Raw genomic sequence first — 26,468 nt, forward strand, 5'->3', positions numbered from 1 at the left:
ATAATGTTGACTATTCGATCGGAGCACTATGAGAGTTGGCATCTAGCTCAACTTTCGGGGTAAAATAAATGCATGGGGTGACTCTATGCTATCTTCATAATTATCTCCTACCAATATCACCTAAAACGCAAGCAACATCTATAGAACGAAATTTCCATTCCCCTTCCAAATTACAATTATTGCTTCGTTTTGTCAAACCAAAAGGACCACTCTAACACCCACAAAAGTCTACAAAATAATATATACCAATTAGATTATTTTTTTATTATTTAATGCTCAGCCATACATCTTTATTAATGATGGATGCAAGAAAATACATACCAATTTCCTTTTCTTACAGAAGATGTATATATAAATGCCTCCACATGAATTAAAAGCAACAAACGCAGTAGTAATCGTAAGTAAAGCTTTAATCTCCACCCATCCTTAGCTTCCTACCTTCCTTAGCTTGTTGTGTCTTTACCTTAAGGTGTTTCCACTTTCCACCACCATCATATCATGGAATCCACTTCTGAAACTAATCAACTGCTGCTACTTCCCTCATCTTCCTCTTCACTTCCCCGCTGTTGGCACTATGATGTCTTTTTGAGCTTTAGAGGTGAAGACACACGAAAGTCTTTTACAGATCACCTCTTTGCTACGTTGTGCCGAGTTGGAGTTCACACTTTCAGAGATGCAGAAGAGCTCCGTAAAGGAGAAGACATCTCCACTGACCTCATCAAAGCTATTGAACAATCAAAGATTTCCATTATTGTGTTCTCCAAAACCTATGCCTCCTCCCGGTGGTGTCTTGAGGAGCTTGTGAAGATAGTGGAATGTAAAGAAAAGAAAAATCAGGTAGTTCTCCCCGTATTCTATGATGTTGATCCTTCTGAAGTGCGCAAACAAACCGGTGGGTTTGGTGAAGCCTTAGCTCAACATCAACAACGATTTGGGACCAAAAAAGTTGGTCAATGGAAAACATCTCTGACTAAGATTGCAAATTTTTCCGGTTGGGATTTACAGAATGCTGCTGAGGGGTATCTTATTTCTCCCTTTTATTTAAAAAACTAAATTATTAAATACTGTCTGTTAGTATTTTCTGGTTGCTTGTCTTCTTCCATTATTCCCCTTATATAAAACAATTCACCAGTCAGTAATTTACTCGACAAAAATTTGCAGGTATGAATCAAAATTTATTGACAAAATTGTAGAAAATGTTCTACAAGTGGTGAACCGGACATTTTTTGATGTTGCAAAATATCCTGTTGGAATTGATACTCGTGTTAGAAAAATACTTTCTTTATTACAAAGTAAATCAAATGGGGATGTTGGTATAATAGGGATTTATGGCATGGGCGGGGTAGGAAAAACAACCTTAGCAAAGGCCATATTTAACCAAATTTCTGAAACATTTGAAGGTAGTTGCTTTCTTGATGTTAGATCAGAATGTTCAAAGGGAAAGATTGTAGGCTTAAAATGTTTGCAAGAGCAGCTTCTTTGTAAAACCCTCAAAACAACGAGATTTGAAGTTAACCATGTTGATGAAGGAATTAGTTTGATCAAATTAAGACTTGGATCGAAAAGGGTTCTCATTGTTGTTGATGATGTAGACCATGAGAGTCAAATAGAGGCATTAGTTGGAGAGCGAGATTGGTTTGGCTCAGGTAGTACAATTCTCATTACAACTAGAAATGTTAATTTGTTGAACGGCCTCGGAAAAAATTGTGAGAAGTACAATGTTGATGTGTTAAGTTCTAAGGAATCTTTGCAACTCTTTTGTTGGCATGCTTTTAAGGACCCAAATCCTTTGGAGGCTTTTACAGAACTATCAAACGTGATAGTAAGTTATGCTCGTGGACTTCCTTTAGCACTTACTGTTCTAGGCTCACATTTTCGGTCAAGATCATCAATTCAACACTGGAGAGCTGACTTTGAGAAGTTAAGAAAGATTCCTCATGAAGATATTTTGAATATTCTCAAAATTAGTTATGATGCACTTGACGTTGATACTCAAAGAATCTTCCTTGATATTGCTTGTTTTTTTGAGGGTGGAATTATCCGGGAAGAAGAGATTGTTCAGATATTGAACGGTTGTGGTTTCTTTGCTCAAAGTGGAATTACAACTTTAATTGATAGATGCTTGTTAAGGGGAAAAGATTATTATTCTTATTATTCTATGCATGATTTAGTTCGAGATATGGGAAGAGAAATTGTCCGCAAGGAATCTCCTATGCAACTTGAGAAAAGAAGTAGATTATTTTTGTATGATGAAGTTTTGGATGTACTCGTGAACAACAAGGTAAATTAAAACACACTTGATTTGCATTAATCTATTATTTTGGTAGGTGAGTTTTTCAAATCATTTACTTAATTAGTAATTACATTTTGCACTTCTTCAATAATTTATTTGCCATTAATTTACGTTTTACATTTTGATTATACTTGTGTCACTTATGAATGTTTTTTTTTATTTGTTAGGGCAATGAAGCAATTGAAACAATGATTATTGATTTGCCAAAGGAAGTGCATTTGCATACTAAAGTATTCTCTAAAATGAGCAGGTTAAGATTACTCAGAATCTTATCCATGAATGTCAATGGACCATTAAAATACTTATCCAAGGAGCTTAGGCTGCTTGTTTGGAATAATTGTCCATTGAGACACATATCGTCTGATCTTTGCTTGAAGAAGCTTGTTATTTTAAAAATAACAAACAGCAATATTAAGGAATTTAAACCTAAATTGCAGGTTTGAAGTTTAGATGATTTTTTTTTTTTTTTTTTGACATTACATCTTTTTAAAAAAGTTATCATAATTTATTTAGACAAAATGATTAGAAAAAGCTTACTACAACTTTTTATATTTTGATTTAACAGCATTTTAGATGCTTGGAGATCTTAAGGTTTGATGGTTGCAAGCAACTTAAAGGATCTCCAAACTTTGCCGGAGCACACAATCTAAAGACATTGTCTTTCTCTAGTTGCTCAAAATTGGTTGAATTGTCGCCATCAATTGGAGATTTGGAAAGCCTTGTTGAGTTAGATATGAGAAGTTGCGAGAATCTTAGAGCGCTCCCCAATAGTATTTGTAACTTGAAGTCGCTTAAGTGTCTTAATTTGGAAATGTGCTTCAAGATTAAAAAATTGCCTACTAACTTGGGAAAATTAGAGCAACTATGTGTGCTTAATGCTAAATGGACTTCAGTGTCACATGTACCTTTTTCTTGTGGATCTTTGAAATATCTCTACTATCTGACACTAGGGCAGCCCAATTATAACAATGAGTATAGGAGTGTGGAACATATTTCTTCAGATGCTAATTTATGTCTCTTGGAAACTCTACAGGCTCCTTACCAGTCTATACAACATTTAGATGTTCAAATGGGGAGTCTATCATTCTTGAGATTTCTAGACCTAAGCAATAGTTACTTCACTACCATTCCCTTTAACCTTTCTCATCTTTCTCAGCTAGAAAACTTAGGTTTGAACGATTGTCAGAACCTTCAACTGATTAAAGATCTTCCACCTAACCTACGTAGGCTCTCTGCACAACATTGTCCCTTGCTGGAGAATATACAAGATGTATCAGGGCTACATGAGTTGTGTCTTTCTATCTACAAAGGTTTGATTATTGAGCCTCGATGCAGTTTCAAAAAGCTCAAATATTTAGATCTGTGTGATTGCTACTTGGATACCCTGCCCTTTAACCTTTCTCATCTTTCTCAACTACAATGTCTCAGTTTGCATAACTGCCAGAACCTTCGAGTGATTCAAGATCTGCCTTACTCAAGTTTAATGGATTTGTATATTCATAACTGCAGTAATTTGATTGAAATTCAAGGCATGGAGAATTTTGTTGATTTACGTTCAATCGACATGTTACAATGTAGCGCTCTAGCCAGTAATTCTTGTCGTGCAAAGTTGTTCAAGGTTAGTGATCTGATCTGATCTATCTCTGATCTAATGCTTCTCATGCATTTATTAATTAATTTCTTTCTTAATATATATATACGCACACAGGCGTTTTTACAAAACCCAAACTTTCACGGGGTTAGAATGTCGGTTTCAGAAGACATGGTGGCAGAAGTAGTTGTTGGATGTTCATCATCAAATTACACATTGCCATTGTTTTCCTCGAAAAAACGGATACTTATAGCTGTGTGGATTTCATGTTCGTTTTATTGTAATTGTTATTTAAGATACAAAACCACAGAGGAGTTTGAGGAGGTGAGCTGCACAAATCCCACAGAAAGGAATACGGTGTTGGAGTTGAGAGTATATGATGATTTTATAGAAGCCAATAAAGTGGAAGAAGTAAAGGTGGTTGTAGAGGTTTATTCAGCGCTGGAGCAATTAGGAGCTGAAGAGAATTTGAGAATTGGAACATGTATAGTTTATGAAGAAGAGGATGAGGTTTACTTCTTTCCTGTGAATCCAAATACGGTGATCAAATTCCACCCTGAAGATTCTACACACACCCAGATACATCATACGCTGATCAAATTCCTCTCTGAATATTCTACACACACCCAGATACATCAAAATCCAAAGGTTAATATAACAGTCACAATTAGCTCTCCAACCTCTGATTCAAAAATGGAAACAGAGCACCAGCGCCATAGGCGATATGAAGAAGAAGAAGAAGAAGGGAGTTCGAAGCCTTTATGTGGGTGTGTTGGCCGCTTTCTCTGACACACAATTCGGCTGGGGCGTGGGGGCACAATTTTGGGCAGAAGGGAAACAGTGGTAGGCAATCACCTCTTGCCATTTTGACTTTCAGTGGTTTTCTGATATTTGTTTTTTTTATTATTGGGGTAATATGTGATTATAATTATATTATTTTCATCCCTGTAGTTTTAGTTGTATATCTGATTTTTTTTTTTACACGTATATCTGATTTAGCTCATGTATATAGTTAAGGACATTATTTTCTAATGTTGTTTATTATATTAATAATCTGACCTAATAATAGTGATTGAAATTTTTAGTAAATATGATATATCTATATTCTAATTTGTAGGATATTAATTAAAATATTTGTTAAATTTATTTATTTTTTAATGTAAAATTATGTAGCCTTCTTCAAACATATATAGCATATATGAAGAAGATGATGATGGTGGGGTATACTTCATTCCTATCAACCCAAAGGTGGTGATGAAATTCGAAGCTGAATATAGAGATGGTGAGAGTACGTAGAGAGCAGCAGAATGAAAAAGGGAGTAGCAGTAGCATATGAGATGTTGTATTTGGATGTGTTGGTTTTTGTGACACACAATTAGCAATTAGGTAGGGGCACTCTCTAGGCAAATCAAACTTCACCTTTCTCAGGTAACCCAGTTGGTCTGACTATTGACTTAATAATGTGAGCTTAATTGTACATGTTTTTCGTGTTAGGTTGAATCTATTTGTGATTTTAAATTTATTAAATTGATACTTTAAATGTATATTCCATTATTTTCTCATTTAGATATAGTTTTACACTTGTTTTGAATATTGTACGGTGTTTGTTATTGTTTTGGAACAATTGTAGATCAATTGCAAAAGCAAGGGAAGTTCTAATACAAGTTTGGAGCCAAAATGGACCAAATGGTGCTATCACAGAAGATTTGGCGCGTCGAGAAGTTCCAGCAGGCTGAGTCCGAGTGGTCATCGAGGAATCGACGCGTCGAAAGTTTCCAGAGAGTGGTTTGAGAAGTCAACGTGAAGACTTGGAGTGTCGAGTCAACACTTGACGCGTCGAGCAGTTGTCTTGGGCTGATTTGCGGAAACTTCTTCTTAATTTGCTATTATTTGAGCTCCCGCTATAAATGTCCGCCTTCCTCAAACCCTAAGATCATCAAGCCGCGTTTTTGAGACAAGAAAATAGAGAATCAAGAGCTACAAGTTGCCTTTGGAAGCAAGAAGATCGAAAGCTAGAAAGATTCGAGAGTATTTCTTTGGTTTATTCTTTTGCTTTCTTTGATTGCTTGTAAACTCTTTATTATGATTGCAATGAATTCTATTCTAGTCATCAGTGGCTAAGTTATCTTAGAGATTCTTGGGTAAAAGTGTTTATGAACCTACGTGCCTAGTTCTTTAATTCTTTAATATATTTATATTTGGGTTTATAACTTGTGTTGCAATTGTGATTATTTATATTATTGATGCTTGTAATTAATGGTACGGTTATAGTTACTTGTTCCATAGTTATCTTTATGTCTTAACGGGGGTTAGGGTATAATTGAGAGCACTCATAATTGCATTTGACTATTGCACCTTGGGAGATGACATATTTGTTAAGGAGTTGTCTCTTAAATATTGCACATCGGGAGATGATATGAGTTAGGGGTACGTTTACATTATTGAATGCTTGTTCTTACATTGTTGGGTGTCTATATCACGGAAGTACGTGAATATTCAGTTGTATTGTTTTAGATTGGAGTTACAGGACTAATTCTTTCCCTTGTTTGCATTCTCACATTTATTTAAACCCATATTAAATATTGTTCTTAAGATTGACACCAGGGGCAAATTATGCTGTGCATCCGTATGCACCATGCATGGTGCATACGGATGCAAAAACGACGTCGTTTTAATAAAACGCGCGTCTCCCCTTAAAAAAAAAAATCAGGTTCGATTCCCAGCAACAACATATGAACTAAAATTCCATAATCGATGAACTATAATTCCATAATCTAATCTATGAACTAAAAATTCCAGAATGAATGAACTAAAATTCCATAATCTATAAACTAAAATTTCAGAATCGATGAACTACAATTCCATAATCGATGAACTATAATTCCATAATCAATGAACTATAATTCCATAATCTATGAACTATAATTCTAGAATGAATGAACAATATAATGTTGTTGCTGGGAATCGAACCTGAATTTTTTTTAAAGGGGAGACGCGTATTTTTTAATAAAACGACGTCGTTTTGGCATCCGTATGCACCATGCATGGTGCATACGGATGCACAACATAACTATCCGACACCAGGTGATTAATTAAATATTTGAATCTCACGAATCTCATTCTTCCTCTATTACTTTTAACCACCTGCTATTTTGTTTTCTTTTTAATTAGTTATACTTTTAACCAATCATCCATAATTTTTGTTAGGATTAGTTTCACAAGAATAAATTAGTAACAGTTATTTCGTGCTTCGTTGGCTACTTGCTTAAAGTAGTGTTGTGTTGATAAGCCATATTGTCCCGTGCGTGCAAACGGTTAACTCGTGCCTAGCTGGTTACTTGCTTAAAGTAGTTGGTAATCCAAATTGTTCCATGTGTGCAAACGGTCATTTCATTCCTCGCTAGCTACTTGCTCAAAGTAATGCTAGGATAGCTATATAGATTGTTCGGTGCACAAACTGTTATCTTGTGTCCTGCTAGCTATTAGCTATGAGTTAATACATTTACATATCAATTATGAGTTAAAATATAATACCTGTCATTCACCAAGAAACTTCCTTCATTCGTATCACCAATTCCCAATCAATTTGTTATATTATGGCCGTCATGCATCATCACAGCATCTACATCAATAGTTTTTTCTTGATTTTTTGTGCGGGTTCAAAATGAGATTAAGAATAAAGGAGTAAGATAGAGAACGCATTTTTTCGATAAAAATATCTACAAGGCTCATGTATTATAATATTTTGTTCAATTTAGTTTTTATACCTTTATTTTATTTAATTTAGTCCATGTGTACTTTTAAAAGTGGAGCATTAAGGACAATAATTAATGGTGTTAATATTACCGTTACCTTCAGTTACATGACGCTGACGATATTTATGTTCCTACTCATATATTACTTTATAAATATTTAAAATTAAAGTTTTTTTACCACTAATATATTAAATTAGTATGTCCAAAATAAATAATTATAACCATGTTCCTAATGAGATTTGGACCATTATCTTTAGTTTTACTACTTTTTAAAGTATATGGACTCAATTGAACAGAATAAAGGTATAAGGACTAATTGAATGAAACACTATAGGGGCACATTGAGGAACATACAGGGGCAAAAGATGCAGGGACAAAATCGTTAATAAGGAACAGTAGAGAGACTAAAATTGCATTTTTTCCTAAAGATCCGTTTGAAAAGCAGGAAAATGACTTCTGAAAAATGAGTTATTTTTTCAGAAAATATTTTACTTTCCTGTGTTTGGCTATCATGCATTTATTAATTAATTTCTTTCTTAATATATATACGCACGCAGACATTTTTACAAAACCCAAACCTTCACAGGTTTACGCACGCAGACATTGCTACTTTGACTTTCAGTGGTTAGTTAATCATTTTTTTTTTTGGTAGTATGTGATTATAATTATATTATTTTCATCTTTATAGTTTTAGTTGTATATGTGATATATGTGATTTAGCTCATGTATAGTTAAAGGACATTATTTTCTAATGTTGTTTATTATATTAATCTGACCTAATAATAGTGATTCAAATTTTTAAAAAATATGATATATCTATATTTTAATTTGTAGGATATTAAAATATTTGTTAATTTTTTGGGTGAATCAACGATTTGGTCCCTCACTTATTCGCGACTTGTCAATGTTGCCCCTGAATCACGTATTCATCGATTTAGTTCCCGAAAATAATTGTTTTTCGTCAAATCAGTCCCTATGGCCGTATTCCGTCAAGTCTCATGCGAGAGCTCCGATTTGCCCTGGGCATTTTGGTCTTTTCACGCCTTCTTCTTCATTCCATTGTCGCCGATGTCAGCTTCACCTCCGATGATGAGTTGTTGATCCCAAACGTCACTCTCCGGCGAGTCATCCAGTCGTGGTGCCGGTTTGCTGCTTCGCCGGGAGGGATCAACTGCCAGGGACCCACCACTGCCGTCTCTGCCTCGCCGGGAAAAGGGGAGGTCGCCGCCGCCATCTCTTGAGCAAGGGTCGCCGGAAAAACGAAGCTAAGCTTGCCACGCCGCCGCCGATCTATTTGCTTCGCTGGAAAAGAAAGAGGGGCGGAGGTCGCTGCTCCGATCTGCTGTTTCCACCTCTTCGTGATTCCACCAGAAAGAGGGAGGGGAGATGTAGGTCCATGGACCTTGTCTCGCCGTCGGATGTTGTTGAAGCCGTACGTGAGTTAGCCGAGAGAAGAAGGGAGAGACGAGAGGTAGATAGGGATTTGTTTGGTTGTTGCTCAGCTTTTATCAAGAGAGAAGAGAGACGGAGCTAGCCGCCGCCTGTCGCCGCGATCTGCCGGGGGATCGCCGGCGCTCGCCGTCGGAGGAGAGGAACAAGAGAGAGAGCTAAGATGGAGAGATACGGCAGAAAAGGGTTGTTTGCTGAGATTCTCAAATTGCATGATAAGGAATGGAAGAATTCTCCTTGTTTACCATTGGATTTGATTCATAACACCATAGGTGTTAATTAGGCAAGCCATCGGAGGTGCAGCTGACGTCAGCGGAAGAGATGGAGCTCCCTCCGACGAGCTTGAGCTTCTCCGGCGAAGTTTGGTCAGAGTTAATGAAGAAGAAGGCGTGAAAAGACCAAAATGCCCAGGAAAAATCGGAGCTCTTGCCTGAGACTTGACGGAATACGGCCATAGGGACTGATTTGACGAAAAACAATTATTTTCGGGGACTAAATCGATGAATACGTGATTCAGGGACAACATTGACAAGTCGCGAATAAGTGAGGGACCAAATCGTTGATTCACCCTAATTTTTTTTAATGTAAGATTAAAATTTGAAAAATTAAGATGAATGATACATGATAGAACTCATTTGTACTTGTACCTATTGATACACCAATGTGATATTAAATATTTAAAAGAATATTTAATGAATAATACAAAATACTCTTATCTATATATAAAAAAAAAATATCACTTCATTTATGAATTAAATTCAATATATGTTTGAAAGTCATAATGTCTTTGGACCATATTTTTTTCTATTCTTTTTGTCATATATATATATATATATATATATATATATATATATATATATAATCAAATGAGACAATTTATTTAGGTTTGAAATAAGAATTGTTGCCCGGCACCTCAGTTGATATTCATAGGGGTGAAATAATGTCTAATCTCTATTTTTTTTTTTTTTCTTTAGGAGAGAGGGGGGACACCCCAAGAAAACACAAAACACTCAATTTCCAGACAAAGCGCTGGGGACCTGTCGCGTCACGTTAACTCCGAGCTTGTCGAGGCAAACAGCATCGCATAACTCCCTTGGAACGTCGAAGATGACCCGCACACCTAGTTGGTGATTTAATGCTGCCGTAGCCAATTTATCCGCCACCACATTTCCATCTCTAAGCGTGTGTTTGAAAACCACCTCCGGGATTTTCTTTGACTCTTGCCAACAGCGTCCGATAAGATTAGAGGTGATGGGGTGGTTCGTGTTCGTTTGGCAAAGGATTTCCACAAGTCTCTTAGAGTCACATTCAACGATCAGCTTTGTCACCCCGTACTCGGCTGCCATGCAAAGGCATAGCCAAACTCTCCAAGCTTCTGCGTCAAAGGCCTTACAACGCCCAAGGTTTGAAGAGAAACCTCGGCACCATGTTCCATCTGAGTCTCTGAGAAGCCCGCCGCAGCCAGCCATGCCGTTTGCCTTACTGCATCCATCGGTATTAAGCTTTAGCCACCCGACGTCCGGCTTCGTCCATCCCACCTGGTCATCAATGCGAGTAGCATGCCCCTGATCGGACTCACCCGCTTGGCAAAAGCGGCTTTAGTCTCACTATCACACCGCTCAAGCCAAACTGACTTCTGCCTCACGTCCAGCGATTGCGACTTGAAGATCTCAGCATTCCGCCAACGTTCTGGCCAGTCAGCCGGAAAACCTCGGCTCAATTCGCCTTTTAGATTCGTCTCCAACCAATCGCTCCAGCTGAGTGATTGAAGCCTGTTAAGGGTGCGCCAGTGCAAAGCGGTTTCCCGGACACTTGTCGCTGCCAGGCAGAAGCGAAAGAGGTTATCTAAGTCTTCTACCTGACCTGCACAACGAAAACAAAACTTGTCAGTAGTTAGATGACGCCTAACTCGTTCGGCGTTGGTGAGGATGCGCCCATGCGCACCAACCAAACAAATGGTGATCTTGGCCGGGACTCGTATTCGCCACATGTTGCGCCAATACCCTTCCATATTCGTCTCAGTCGTGTTCACAATCATCTTATACGCTTTTCGGATTGAAAAACGTCCATCATCTTCAAAGGTCCATCCGACCCTGTCCGAGCTGCGGTCCTCCGCCAGGACTACACTCGCCAAGCGTTGCATATTCTCCTTTGTTTTTTTTTTTTTTTAAAAAAAAAATTTAATATTGATTTAATGGTTTAGACTGGTAATTCGAATCCGTTCAACTTGGGTTTCTATATCAAATTGAGATCTCAAACTCGGATACCCATTTTGCTATAGAGTTTGGGTTTCTCGTTTTTCGAGTCATGCTGACCTTTAACTCCATGCATGGCTTTTCTATCAAGTTAAGAATAGTTCAATGTAATATTTCACCGAGTTCTACTATACATACTCTCAAATTCTCTTTCTTACTTTTACTTCTAAAGATGATAAACAAGGATTGGTTATTTTTATCATGTGAGTCCACAGAAAAATGTCTATATCAAGAACATGTGAGAGAGAATACAAGTTGGGAGTATAAAATAAGAGTCCATCAAGTATTTTCATATTCCACCTTTTTCTAGCATTCACCACGAAACTTCCTATATGTACTAATTCCCAATCAATTTGTTAGGTTATGCCAACATCATTGATGGATATATTTAGAATGGAATCGGGCAGAAGCAAATTGATCTAAAGGGAAGCGGAAAAATGATCCTGGAAGAGGCGGACTGACTCGGTCAAGGCCGATCCCTAGGTGGTCAAGGTAGACCAGAGGTCGTCAAGGCAAACCAGAGGTTGTCAGAAGCAAGCGAGCGGCACGGTCTAATCGAGGGTCGTAACTACTTCACCAAACATATAGCGCCTGAATTGCGCTGCAGTTACTCGAGAGTTGTGCATAAATAATTGCATTTGTCTTGTTATGACATTGGATGCCTTATTAAAAATTCCTCTTTGAGTAATTAATGTGATTTCAAGACAACTTGTTTCTTGAAACACTTATTTATCTTTACAAGATATCCTTTCATCCCTGGCCGTAGACAAAGAAGTTCTTCTTCTGCAGCGAAGGGACCTCTTTGTCTTCAGGCTAGAGACGAAATTGAGATCCTTTTTTTTTTTTTAATTTGTTATTTAAAATTATTTAAATAAAATAAAAAATAATTATTTTAATATGATAATCTCCACATTAACAAACTAACAGGTCAACAGGACATTTTTGGCTTAATTATATCATTTTGAATTATTTAGTGACCTAATTGCATTATTTTTTTTAATTCAATAAGATAATTACATTGTTGTATGTAGTTTTTTTTATCATTAAGAAGGGGGAGACCCAAGCAAACACGAGTAAGGTTTACACCGAGACATATACATTTCTCCAAGAAGGATAGCCTAACATATCATTTTCCAGGATGTTGCTGATTTCATCCGGGGGGTCGGTCAGAGAGAGGAGTCCGAAATCATGATTTAATGCCATTTTAGCCAGAGCGTCTGCTACGCAATTTTGTTCCCTGAATATAGATGTAAGCTGCCAGAAGTCGAAATGCTGGAGTTCCCGCCTACAGGCCAAAAGGACATTGTGTGCCGCCATTGCCGATGGTCTAGAACTGTGGAGAAAATCGGCAGCTTCCTTTGAGTCAGTCTCAATGAGGATTCTTTTTACTCCTTGGGCAGCGGCGAATTGGATTCCCTTGAGGATTGCCCATGCTTCAGCTTCAAAGGGGGAGCAAACGCCAAGCTTCACTAAAAAGCCCATCTTCCAAACACCCAAAGAGTCCCTAATTACGCCGCCACAGCCTGCAAGGTGTGAGTGGTTGGCCACAGCTCCATCAACGTTGAGTTTAAGGGTACCCTCAGGGGGTCTGGACCAACAGAGCATTTTCCATGCTAGATTATCCATGGGTTGCGACCCTTTCGACCTTGCAAACGCACGATTGATTTCCTCTGATTGAGATGTAATAAGCAAGACTTTTGATTTCAGAGGTAAAGACGAAGCTTTGAAAATGGCTTCATTACGCCATTTCCACAACCACCATAGAATAATTGCAAAAGTGTGGTTATCGCTGCATGGCCTTCTTCCAAGGCCCTTGGTCCTCAAGCCTTCATCAAGCCATTCAACAAGGGGGAGGTGTCGCAGACTATCATGCAGCTGGGGCAACGTGGCTTTCCATACTTCCTCCGCAACTGGGCAAAACCTTAGTATATGATCAGCATCCTCAACAACAGATCTACAGTACCAGCAGTTTTCATCGTTCGTGAAGCCTCGTTTTTTGCGATTCCGGTTTGACATAATTCTATCATGTCTTAGCAACCAAAGAAATGTGCATATACGATTTGGAACTTTAAGTTTCCAAATATTATTCCATTTAGCCGCATCAACTGACTCCGGAGTGGCCATTGCAGACTCATATGCTGTGCTTATCGAAAACTGTCCATTTGCCTCTTTGCTCCAAACAGATTTATCGTTGACGTGCGGATCTTCAATGAGAACAATGGTGGCAAGTCTACTCAATATATTGGCTGGGAGAAGGCAGTCCAACAAGTCCCATTTCCAGCCCTCACCCGGATTCCAATAATTCGCCACAGAATTGTTTAGGATAGAGGGGGCAATCTGTTCAGAAACAGCACCAAGTAGAGGGAATTCTTCCATCCATACGTCTAACCAAAAGCGAATGGTCCTGCCATTGCCTACATGCCATTTAATTCCACCTTGCAGGATTGGTAGAGCTTTGAGAATCCCTTTCCAAATATTGGAACTGCTGCGTCTTGGTTGCCAAGTGGAAAAATCAGCAGGAACGACTTTGTATTTGGCTCTTAGGATTTTTACCCAAAGGCAATCTTCCTCTTTAAATAATCTCCACGCAAGCTTGGCAAGAAAAGCTAGGTTCATATACTTGAGGCTTTTAATACCCAAACCACCATTGGTTTTGCTGTTGGTCACCACATCCCATTTAATCAAATGACATCTTTTTTCTCCTTCCTTGTTGCCCCAAATGAAGCCTCGGATGCGCTTCTCGATGGCCTCGATCACTCCTGCTGGTAGTAGAGTCAACTGCATAGTATAATATGGGATGGCCGATAGGACTGATTGGGCCAATATATGACGACCGGCAAGCGAGAGAGACTTGGATTTCCAACCTGTGAGTCTTGATTGAATTCTGTCAAGCATGCTACTGAAGGATTCCTTATTTATCCTGCCATGAATTGAAGGCAGGCCCAAGTGTCTGCCTAGGTCCAAGACTTTAGGAATGCCCAGGGATGCTTCTATGCTTTGCTGAATTATAGGATCTGTGTTCTTTGAGAAGAACAAAGAGGATTTGTGCAAACTGATGCTCTGGCCAGAACTCGAACAGAAGGAATCTAAGCATCTCTTCATCTCCAGCGCCTGATTGATGGTAGCCTCCCCGAAAAGTACTAAGTCATCTGCAAAAAATAGATGTGTCATATTAGGAGCATCATGAGATATCTTCACACCTTTCCATTGACCACAATTGGCAGAGTTTACAATTAAATGGCTTAAACGCTCAATACATAAAACAAATAAAAGAGGGGAAATTGGATCTCCCTGTCTAATTCCCCTTCCCGGGGAAAACCAATCAGTTTGGTGACCGTTCCAAAAAACCGCTAGTCGTGACGTTGAGACGCAGTGCAAAATGTTCCTGACCCATGTCTGATTTAGTCCAATATCTAGCAGGGTGTCTTTTATAAAGTCCCAAGAGAGCTTGTCATAAGCCTTCTCGAGATCAACTTTGAGAACCATCCATCCCGATCTTCCTTTTTTGTTGGCTAAGGAGTGCAGCAATTCCTGATATGCTAGCGTGTTATCTGTGATCTGCCGGCCCTGTATAAAACTTGATTGTTGGGGACCTACGAGTTTCTTAGAGACAGCTTTGAGGCGTTCCGACATAATCTTGGTGATCAGTTTGTAGACCACATTACAAAGCCCAATGGGTCGGAACTGTTTTATGTTTTCCGGTTTATGAACCTTCGGGATAAGAGAAATAAATGTGTCGTTGCAACCGGGAGGAAGGGAACCAGTTTCAAAAAACTTCCTAACAAACTGATGGAGAGACTTGCCAACAGTAATCCAAGCCTTTTGATAGAAGCCAGCTGAGAATCCATCGGGACCCGGTGCCTTACAAGGTGCCATCTCAAACAAAGCTGCTTTGATTTCATCCAAGGTGATGAGGGCATATACTGGATTCCAATCCTCAGAAGTAAGGGGTGGGAAGAAACCATGTTGTAACTCGTGGGTGATGGCTCTGTTATTAGCAGTGAATAAATTCATGAAGTAATCCCGGACGTGATTCCTGATAAGATTCAAGTCAGATAATATTGTACCATCCTCCTCCTTTAAACAGACTATTTTGGATTGGTTTTTCTGGATTGAGGTTGCCAATTGGTAGAATCGAGTGTTCCGATCCCCAGATTTGATCCACTCCTCCCTTGACTTTTGGAACCACAATAGTTCTTCTTGGTAAAGAGTTTCTTCGAGCTCCTTGCGTAGTCTACGATTCAATCTGATAAGATCGGACCTTGATGATGATGAAAGTCTTCGTTGTATACCATCTAACCTTGCTAACAATTGTTGCTTCCTCCGGAATACATTGCCGAAAGTGGATCTATTCCATATAGTAAGGACCTGGGCCATCGCTGCTAAGTTTGTGTTGATTTCTAAATCATCTTTCCAAGTTGATTGTACACAGGCCTGGAAGGTGCTATGCGTTGTCCATGCCATATTGAACTTAAATCTGTTGATGGCAGCCTGGTGGGCAAGTTCGGATGTGGAAATAAGTAGCGGTGAGTGATCCGATCCGATCATGGGGAGGTGGGAAACAATAGCATCAGGGAATCGAAGTCTCCATTCGTCGTTACTTAAGGCACGGTCCAAGCGAGCTCCTTTGAAAGAAGAAGTGTCTGCTCCTCTCATCCAAGTAAAGGTCGAGCCTGAGTAGCCAAGATCTACCAAGCCTTCCCTGTAAATCCAGTTATTGAAAGCTGTACATCTGGAGTAGGAGAAAGAGTCCGGGTTGCTAACTTCATTTTGCTCGGTGACGGAATTGAAGTCCCCAACAGCAAGCCACGGTCCGTGGGGCACAAAGTATTGACCTGACAAATCCATGAACAGCCTCCTTCTTAAGGCCGGGTTGGGACTTCCATATACCGCAGACATAAGCCAGGGTGATGACCCATTCTCGATAACCTGAAACGAGATAAACTGAGGATGTGTGTATAAAATCTCAACAGAAATTGAATCCTTCCATAATTGTTGTATGTAGTTAAATGACTTATTTGATCATTTTTCCTATTAAATTATTTACTTCAGAGCAATTTACATTCACCGGACACTTAGCTGCTGCTGTTTATCCGAGAAACTTCATACCAATTTCCATTTCTTACACAAGATATGAAGATGTATATATCTCCAAGAGACGCAGTATGCCAGTATGTAGTAACCCTAAATTAAGCAACCTCTGCTTCCTTCCTTCCTTTTCTTAACCTTCAATTCAGATGTTTCCACCACCACCATCATGGAATCCACTTCTGAAACTAATCAACTGCTCCTTCCCTCGTCTTCCTCTTCACTTCCGCGCAGGCACTACTATGATGTCTTTTTGAGCTTTAGAGGTGAAGACACACGAAAGTCTTTTACAGATCATCTCTATGCGGCGTTGTGCCGAGCTGGAGTTCACACTTTCAGAGATGCAGAAGAGCTCCGTAAAGGAGAAGACATCTCTACTGACCTCATCAAAGCTATTCCAGAATCAAAGATTTCCATTATCGTGTTTTCCAAAACTTTTGCCTCTTCCCGGTGGTGTCTTGAGGAGGTTGCAAAGATAGTGGAGTGTAAAGAAAAGGGAAATCAGGTAGTTTTTCCCATATTTTATGATGTTGATCCTTCTGAGGTCCGAAAACAAACAGGTGGCTTTGCTGATGCATTCTCTCAACATCAACAACGATTCAAGCCCGAAAAAGTTAGCCAATGGAAAACAGCTCTCACTAAGGTTGCGGATTTTTCTGGGTGGAACTTACAGAACTATGCTGACGGGTACCTCTAATTACTCCATTTTCATTAAAAATAATAATAATTTTACTACATACTTTTTGTTAGTCTTTTCTTGTTTTCTTTGTCATTTATTCCTCTCATGTGCATACAATTCTTTGGCTAATAATTTGCTTTAATTTACAGGTATGAATCAAAATTTATCTATAAAATTGTAGAAAATGTTATACAAGTGGTGAACCGTACATACTTGAATGTTGCCAAATATCCTGTTGGAATTCATGCTCGTATTAGAAACATACTTTCTTTCTTGCAAAGTGAAGCAAATGATGATGTTGGTATGATTGGGATTTATGGCCTGGGTGGGGTAGGAAAAACAACCCTAGCAAAAGCCGTATTTAACCAAATCTATAGAACATTTGATGGTAGTTGCTTTCTTGGAGATGTTGGAAAAGAATATGTAAATGAAGGTCATGTATGTTTAAAAAGATTACAAGAGCAACTTCTTTGTAAAATTCTCAATAGAAAGAGGTTGAAAGTTGATCATGTTGATGAAGGAATTAGTTTGATCAAAGAAAGACTTGGATCAAAAAAGGTTCTCATTGTTGTTGATGATGTAGACCATGAGACTCAATTAGACTCATTAGTCGGGGACCGAAATTGGTTTGGTTCTGGCAGTGCAATTATTATTACCACTAGAAATGTCAATTTACTGAATGGCCTCAGAAAAGATTGTGAGAAGTATAATGTTGCAATGTTAAGTCACGAGGAATCTTTGCAACTCTTTAGTTGGCATGCTTTTAAGAACCCAAATCCTTTGGAGCATTTTATAAAACTATCAAACATGATAGTAAGTTATGCTGGTGGACTTCCTTTGGCACTTACTGTTCTAGGCTCACATTTTCGAGCAAGATCGTCCGTTCAAGAATGGAGCAATGACTTTGAGAAGTTAAGAAGGATTCCTCATAATGATATTTTGAAGATTCTCAAAATTAGTTATGATGCACTTGACGATGATACTCAAAGAATCTTCTTAGATATTGCATGCTTTTTTATAGGTGGATTCTATAAAGAATACATTATTATGGTGTTGAATCGTTGTAATTTCTATGCTCAAAGTGGAATTAGAACTTTAATTGATATGTGCTTTTTAGCAGAAGATCTCTCTATGCATGACTTAGTCCGAGATATGGGAAGAGAAGTTGTTCGCAAAGAAGTGCCTACACAGCCTGAAAAAAGAAGCAGATTGACTTTAGCTGATGATGTCTTTGATGTTCTCAAGGGTGACAAGGTAAATGCTTGTTTCTAGTTGTTGTTTTTTTAGTTAATTACATTTTATAGTTTTTCAATTATTTATTTGTTATTTATATTTCCAAATTAGGGACATATTACTTGACCTGGACATTTACATTATATTTGTGTCATTTAGTAATGTATTAATGATGTGAAATTATTTTATATGTCAGGGTACCGAAGCAATTGAAACAATGATCATATATTTGCAAAAGAATGTGAATTTGAATACTAAGGTATTCTCTAAAATGACCAGATTAAGATTACTCAAAATCTTGTCCATGAATGTTAGGGGATCTTTAAAATACTTGTCCAATGAACTCAGGTTGCTTTATTGGAAAAATTGCCCTTTGAGATGCATATCCTCTGATCTTTGCTTGGGAAAACTTGTTATTTTAGAAATACAAGGAGACAATATCGAGGAATTCCAACCTAATTTGCAGGTTTGAAATTTATATGTTATTTCTTTTGACATTACCTTTTTTTTTTTAAAAAAAAAAAAAAAAAAAAACAGAAGGTATCACAATTTAATTACACTAAAAGATAAGGAAAAGCTGACCTCTGCTTTTTATATTTTGATTTCAACAGCGTTTTACATGCTTGGAGGTCTTAGTGCTTGCTCTTTGCAAGAAACTTAAAAGAGCTCCCAACTTTGGTGGAGCACATAGTCTAAAGAAACCCTCCCTGTGGGGTTGTTCAAAGTTGGTTGAATTGCCACAATCAATTGAGGATTTAAAAAACCTTGTCCAGTTAGATTTGGGTGCTTGCAAGAATCTCAGGGCGCTTCCTAATAGCATTTGTAAGTTGAAATCTCTTCAGGATCTTAATCTGCGAGGATGCTACAAGATAAAAGAATTGCCTGCTAACTTGGGAAAATTGGAGCAATTAGGTCTGCTTAATGCAATTGATACTTCGGTGTCACATCTACCTTTTTCTTGCAGATCTTTGAGATATCTCAAAACTCTGCTACTACCACCATTGTTGGAAGGGTATAGGAGTGTGAAACCTATTGGGCATTTGACATCTTCATGTGCTAATTTATGTTCCTTGGAAACTCTAAGGGCTCCTTACCAATCTTTGCAGCATTTATCCTTATTGGCAAATTTAGATCTTCAAACTGGTCATGGGAATTTATCCTTATTGAAAGATTTAGATCTAAGGTATAGTTGTTTCCATTCCTTGCCCTTAAACCTTTGTCATCTTGCCCAGCTACAAGTACTCCGCTTGGACAACTGTCTGAACCTTCAAGTGATTAAAGATCTTCCACCTTGCCTGGAGAATCTCTTTGCAGTAAATTGTCCCTTGCTAGAAAGCGTACGAGATCTTCCACCTAGCTTAAAGGATCTCTTGTTAGATGATTGCCCCTTGCTGGAAGACATACAAGACCTATCTGGCTTAATAGGGCTACATTATTTGTATTTTTATAACTGCAGCAATTTGATTGAGCTTCAAGGCCTTGAGAATCTCGTTGAGTTAAGAGAAATTGACATTAGAAATTGTAGCACTCTGAGCAGTAAATCTTGGTTTGTGAACTTGTGTAAGGTTAGTGATCTCTCTCTCTCTCTCTCTCTCTCTGAAACTGCCTCTAATGTTTTCTTATTGCAGCTGGTAATGTTTGTCATTTTTAATATACGCAGGCACTTTTGCAAAACTCGAACTGTCGTGAATGGCTTAAAATGAGTGTTTCAAAAGACATGGTTTCAAAATACTTGTGCAGCAATAATGAAGTAGCTGGATGTTCATCGAATTACAGTTTGGCATTGTTTTTGAAGAAAAAAGGGATATTTATTGTTGTGGAGATTTTATGTTTCTTTCGGCAGCAATTTTTGGATTACAAAATGATTGGAACAGAGTTGATATATCCAGATGATGATATGGAGGTTCGATGCACAGTATATAATCTTTTTACAGAACCCAATAAATTCGAAGAAGTAGAGGAGCTTATAGAGTTGCATTCATCGTCTGAGGAAAAATGGAAAGATAGAAGCATTCTTCAAACATGTATAGTATATGAAGAAGAGGGTGAGGTATACTTCATTCCTATGAACCCAAATGTGGTGATAAAATTCCACCCTCAATCTACTGACGATGAAATTACAGGCATGGAAAGAGAGCAGCAGAATGAAGGGACTTGCATTTGGGATGCTGTATGTCTGCACCCTTTATTTCGATGTCTTGGTTTTTCTGACTGACACATAATTAGCTCAATTGATTAACTGTTTTAAGGCTTGTGCAGCAGTTTTAATCTCTTCTATATATAGTCTTGTTGGCTTGTGCACATTGTTTTGTATGGTAATGTTGTGCCATCAGGTTTGCTCTATAAATGCTTGTACATGAATAATTTTATACTTGAGTTAAACCAACACTTTCATTTCTTTCGATCTAACCCAATTTGCCCTAAAAAGGGTGACCGAATGAGTGGAGCATTCGTTCCATTCTGATTACTTGTTATCACTCTCTCGATATCCATTTGTAAGCAACCTGGGATGGTACTCATCGCGTGAAAACTGCTAAAGTTTGATTCTTTTCAACAATCGCCCAACTGCCGGATAATTACTGGTAAGCAACCGGACTTCTTCATCTCAACTGATACTTTGTTCATGTCATCTCAACTGAAGCTATCCCTGATTCAGACATTGATACAGAGCACAGTAGTTTGCCAAGGCGATGCAAAGAGAGTGGATTTTCAATTTGGAGCTTTTTCGCTGTTTTAAGCTTGGAGTTGGATTGAACAAACTACAAAGATGGTATTTCTGAACCCAATAAAAATTCTAATGAACCCAGTTTTTGCATTTTGAAGGTTTTGAAAAAGTCTTTGTTTGGGTGGCTAGCTAATCATTGCATGGATTTTTTTATTAATAAGAAATTTCTTACGATGATGTATGAATTGACTTTATGGGAGTTAATAATTGTTTAAGCTTCCTTCCATCCAAATTCCACAATCAGACAAAATTTCAACCATTGTGCAGCACCCCATTGGAAAGAATCAGTGAATGGGTGTTTTTCTTTGAATTCTCCGCTGCGTTACAAAAAAATGGCAACTTTACAAAGAGCATGAAAGCCCAGTTCTGCAGAAAACCACTAGTAACCAACCAACTTGCCTCATCAGCTTCTTCATCTCACCCATGGCTGACACCGCAACATCTTCTTCACTTCCTCGCTGGTCATATGATGTTTTCTTGAGTTTTAGAGGTGAAGACACGCGAAGGTCCTTTGTGGATCACCTCTACTCCGCGTTGTGCCGGGTTGGAGTTAACGCGTTCAGAGACTCGGAAGAGCTCCGGAAAGGAGAGGACATCTCTGTTGAGCTCTTGAAAGCCATTGAGCAGTCCAGGATTTCCATCATCGTATTCTCCGAAACCTACCCTTCCTCCAGATGGTGCCTTGAAGAGCTGGTGAAGATCTTGGAATGCAAAGAGAGGCTAAAGCAAGTGGTTCTTCCTGTATTCTACCATGTCCATCCTTCCGAGGTCCGCAAACAAACGGGTGGATTTGGTGATGCGTTGACTCAACAAAGACAACGATTTACCAATGAAAAAGTTAATGAGTGGAAAGCTGCACTCACTAAGGTTGCAAATTTCTCAGGTTGCGATTTGCAGAATGTTGCAGATGGGTATGCCGTTTTCTTATTGCCAGAGTAAATTTATAATGGTTCTTAGAACAGTGGAATTGGGATCCAAGAATTTAAATTTACAGTGCATTTGCCTGTTTTCCTTACACTTAATTTGCCAGTGTGGTCTAATACTTCTCTGCAATAAAAATTTTCAGGTATGAATCAAAGTTTATTGATAAAATAATTGGAGAAGTGTTATTGGAGGTAAACTGTACATACATGAATGTTGCAAAACACCCGGTTGGGATTGATATCCGAGCCAAAGAACTACTTTCAGTCTTGCAACTGGGAACGAATGATGAGGTTCGAATGATTGGAATTTATGGCATGGGAGGTATAGGGAAAACTACCCTTGCTAAATCTGTATACAACCAAACATTTCAAATGTTTGAGGGTAGTTGCTTCCTTGCAAATGTTAGATCAGAAGCCTCGGAGAAACATGTTGGTCTAACTCATTTACAGAAGAAACTTCTTTGCAAAACTCTCAGGAAAAAGAAATTTCAAGTTGACAATGTGGATGAAGGAATTAGTTTGATAAAAGCGAGGCTGGGATCAAAAAGGGTTCTTGTTGTTCTTGATGATGTAGACCATATAAGTCAATTGGAATCGCTTGCAGGAGAAAGGGACTGGTTTGGTTCAAGCAGTAGAGTCATCATAACAACTAGAGATGCTCATTTGTTGAGTGACCTTAGAACGGATGAGAAGTATGAGATGCAAAGGTTAAGCTCAAATGAATCTCTGCAGCTCTTTAGTTGGCATGCTTTTGGTTGTTTTCCACCCGCGAAAGGCTACAATGTGCTATCAGAAGGAATTGTAAATTATGCTGCAGGCCTTCCGTTAGCACTTGTGGTTTTAGGCTCGCACTTCCGTGGAAGATCAAAACAAGAATGGATATATGACTTCGAGAAATTAAGACAAATCCCCCATGGCGATGTTCAGAAAATTCTTAGAATAAGCTATGATTCACTTGATGATGACACTCACAATATCTTTCTAGATATTGCATGTTTTTTCATTGGATCTGACATACAAGATGTTGTTCCCATATTGAATGGTTGTGGTTTCTACGCTGAAAGTGGAATTCAAACTTTGGTTGATAGAAGCTTGTTAACAGTTTGTAAAGATGGTGAGCTTCAGATGCACGATTTAATTCGAGACATGGGAAGAGAAGTTGTTCGAATGGAATCGCCCAGAGATGTTGGGAAAAGAAGTCGATTGTTTTTACCTGATGACGTCTCTCAAGTTCTTCAAGAAAACAAGGTTCAATTCGTTCTTGCTCAGTTTTTCTTGTATTTACAAGATTCAGGTCTAACTTACTATTATGATTTTTTTTCCTGTTGTCAGGGAACCGAAGCAATTGAAGGAATGATTATACATTCTCAAATGTTAAAGAATGTGCATTTTAGTACCAAATTGTTCTCAAGGATGGTTAAATTAAGGATACTCAAAATTGATGGTGATTTGCAACTAAAAGGATCTTTCAAGTACCTATCCAATGACCTTAGATTGTTTTCTTGGCGAAATTGCCAATTAAGACACATACCATCTACTTTTCATCTGCAGAAACTTGTTTGTTTAGATTTGCAAGGTAGCGATATAGAGGAATTTCAACCTCGTTTGCAGGTTCGATGCATTGTTTACTATTATATAAAAAGTACTACTTTGATAGGAACATAAGAGACTGACTGCAAGTTTTTTATTGATTTGGACAGCATTTTAGTTGTTTGAAGATCTTAAAACTTGATGGTTGCGGAAAACTGAAAACAGCCCCAGACTTCACCAGAGCACAAACTCTACAGAGGTTGTCCCTTACATATTGTTCTAATTTGGTTGAAATGCCAGAGTCAATAGGGGATTTGAAAAGCCTTGTGGAGTTAGATTTATCGTTTTGTTCTAAGCTGAGGAAACTGCCAAACAGCATTTGCCAGTTGAAGGCCCTTGAGAAACTAAGCATGTGGAGCTGTTCAGACATCCAATTGCCGACTGACTTGGGAAAATTGGAGCGCCTAAGGGAGCTGGATGTAAATGTGAATGCTTTTTCCCATCTATCATTTTCTTGTGGAGACTTGTGTTCCTTGAAGATTCTACGGGTCAACAACGACCATGGGCACAAAGTTGGTCTTCCGCCAATCTGTTTTGGGGGTTTATCCTCAGTGGAATATGTGTACATAATTAGCAGTTACTGTCATGTCTTGCCATTTAACCTTTTTCATCTTTCCAATTTAATCTCTCTCACATTGATTCACTGCACTAATCTTAGAGTGGTCCAACAATTCCCTCCTAGGCTAAAAGAACTCTTTATGTATGGTTGTATCTCACTGGAAGTGCTGCCGGATCTGTCAAACTTAACAAGACTCAACATATTGGATCTTCATGGATGTGAAAGTTTGGTTCAGCTTCAAGGACTTGAGTTTCTTGAATCTCTACAAGAAGTTGATATAAGGAATTGCAGTGCTCTGATTAATTTTCCTTTGACTGATGAATTCTTCAAGGTTAGTGATCTCTCTTCTTGCTTTAGTTCTCATATTTAGATGGCTATACATGTCATGTATTATATTCCTAAATATATTGCAGGCTCATTCTGAAGGTGATATTATCGAGATATTCCTCACCCTCAATGAATTTCTAGAATGGAATATCAGCCTTCTCCAAGGAGTTGGATGTTCTTCATCCACAGGTCTTCGAATGCCATTGCTTTTCGAGCATGAGTTCATAGGAATGATCTTTGGGTTTTTTGATCAGGGAGCACACTCTGTAATTATCAATAACAAAACTACAAATGTTGAGTTGCTTGAATATTGGGCGATGGGTGGTGGATGGAAAGTTGAGGATGGTGATATATGGTTGATATACATACCGAAACACCACTTTAGAGGCTCCATAGAATTTGGAGACAAACTGGAAGTGGTTGCAGATACTCCTGAAAAGGGATCAGACGAAGAACGAGATGTGCTTCTTGATACTCCTGAAAGAAATCTGGCATGCGAGTGCAAAATTCAGCTAGGGATATATCAGGACAAAGACGGGCATCTGTTTTTCTTTCGTATGAATAGAAATCTGGAGACGAATGACATAAGTGAATGCACCACTTCGCCTAGAAGCTGTAAGTATTCATTGTCATTCTCTAATCAGGGATCTGATTTAGACGCAGACTATGATTCAATAGGGGAAATGGACACATACTCTTGTGCCTATGATTCAACAGCAGAAATAGACACATACTCTTGTTCAAGTTATACAGGTGATCACAACATTTCATCCACTCCTGGTGTATCTCGTTTTGATGGTAGTTTGGCCACTTCTTCATTTAACAATGCCACTACTGTTGAATTTTTGGATAGTCCTGGGGTTGTTAGTTTTGATGGTAATTTGACTGTGTCGTCATCCAGCAATGCCACTCCTGTCGTGTTCTGTTCTGGTGATAGTTTTGTTACTTCCTCATCCAGCATCACAACTCCCAGTGCATTCAGTTTTGGTGGAAGTTCTATTGCTTCCTTGTCCAGCAATGCCACTCCCAGTGTATTCAGTTGTAATGGCAAGTCTATTGCTTCCTCGCCCAGCAATGTCACTCCCAGAGTTTACAATTTCAGCGGTAATTCTTTTGCTTCCTCATCTAGCAATGACAGTCCCAATGAATTCACTTCTGGTGGCAGTTCAGCCTCTTCCTTGTACAGCAATGCCATTCCCACTGTCTTCAGTTTTAGTGGCAACTCTATAACTTCCTCGGCTGGCAACTCTATTGCTTCATCATCTAGCAATGCCAATCGGAGTGTATTCAGTTTCAGTGGCAATGCTTTTGCTTCCTCGTCCAGCATCACCATTCCCAGTGTTTTCAGTTTCGGTGGCAGTTCAACTGCTTCTTTGTACAACAATGCTACTCGGAGTGTATTCAGTTTCAGTGGCAATGCTTTTGCTTCCTCGTCCAGCATCATCACTCCCAGTCTATTCAGTTTCGGTGGCAGTTCAACTGCTTCCTTGTACAGCAACGCCGCTCCCAGTGTATTTAGTTTCAGTGGAAATTCTATTGCTTCCTCGCCCAGCATCACCATTCCCAGTGTATTTAGTGGCAGTTGTATTGCTTCCTCGTGCAGCAAAGCCACTGCTAGTTTCAGTGGCAACTCTATTGCTTCCTCGCCCAGCAGTGCCACTCCCAGTGTTTACAGTTTTAATGGTAATTCTATTGCTTCTTCATCTTGCAACGCCACTCAGAGTGTATTCAGTTTTGGTGGTTGTTCTACTGCTTCCTTGTACAGCAAAACCGCCACTCGTAGTGTTTTCAGTTTCAGTGGCAATTCTACTACTTCCTCCTCCAGCACCACCACTCCCACTGCATTCAGTTTTGGTGGCGGCTCCATTGCTTCCTTGTCCAACAATGTCACTTCCAATGCATTCAGTTTTGGTGGCTACTCGATTGTTTCCTCGTCCAACAATGCCACTCCAGGTGCATTCAGTTTTGCTGCTTCCATGTTCAGCAACACAACCCCTGCCT

At 38.7% G+C, this 26,468-nt stretch overlaps 2 protein-coding genes across 2 annotated transcripts in view; both read left to right on the plus strand.

Moving 5' to 3' along the window:
• Positions 1 to 307: 307 nt before the first annotated feature.
• LOC109147853 overlaps positions 308 to 26,468 on the plus strand; it is a 34,242-nt gene continuing 8,081 nt past the window's right edge. Inside the window, exons 1-7 of the mRNA XM_019295511.1 lie at positions 308 to 549; positions 16,643 to 17,118; positions 22,135 to 23,239; positions 23,324 to 23,602; positions 23,692 to 24,471; positions 24,554 to 25,503; positions 26,041 to 26,210. Of these exons, the coding sequence (XP_019151056.1) occupies positions 499 to 549; positions 16,643 to 17,118; positions 22,135 to 23,239; positions 23,324 to 23,602; positions 23,692 to 24,471; positions 24,554 to 25,503; positions 26,041 to 26,210 (3,811 nt within the window). The 5' untranslated portion in view covers positions 308 to 498. The remainder of the gene's footprint in view (positions 550 to 16,642; positions 17,119 to 22,134; positions 23,240 to 23,323; positions 23,603 to 23,691; positions 24,472 to 24,553; positions 25,504 to 26,040; positions 26,211 to 26,468) is intronic.
• LOC109147787 (disease resistance protein TAO1-like) lies at positions 17,056 to 20,742 on the plus strand. Its single transcript, XM_019295445.1, has 5 exons — positions 17,056 to 17,074; positions 18,231 to 18,364; positions 18,540 to 18,809; positions 18,955 to 19,908; positions 20,004 to 20,742. The coding sequence occupies exons 2-5, from the start codon at positions 18,242 to 18,244 to the stop codon at positions 20,556 to 20,558; spliced, it is 1,902 nt and encodes a 633-aa protein (XP_019150990.1). The 5' UTR covers positions 17,056 to 17,074; positions 18,231 to 18,241; the 3' UTR covers positions 20,559 to 20,742.

Source organism: Ipomoea nil, unplaced genomic scaffold, assembly GCF_001879475.1.
Source record: "Ipomoea nil cultivar Tokyo-kokei standard unplaced genomic scaffold, Asagao_1.1 scaffold2036, whole genome shotgun sequence".
Taxonomy (NCBI): Eukaryota; Viridiplantae; Streptophyta; class Magnoliopsida; order Solanales; family Convolvulaceae; genus Ipomoea; species Ipomoea nil.

Coding starts and splice junctions, on each gene's coding strand:
- LOC109147787 (XM_019295445.1), top strand. CDS start 18,242: ATGCATGACTTAGTCCGAGATATGGGAAGAGAAGTTGTTCGCAAAGAA. Junction 18,365..18,539: donor ATGTTCTCAAGGGTGACAAG/GTAAATGCTTGT, acceptor TTTATATGTCAG/GGTACCGAAGCAATTGAAAC. Junction 19,909..20,003: donor GGTTTGTGAACTTGTGTAAG/GTTAGTGATCTC, acceptor TAATATACGCAG/GCACTTTTGCAAAACTCGAA.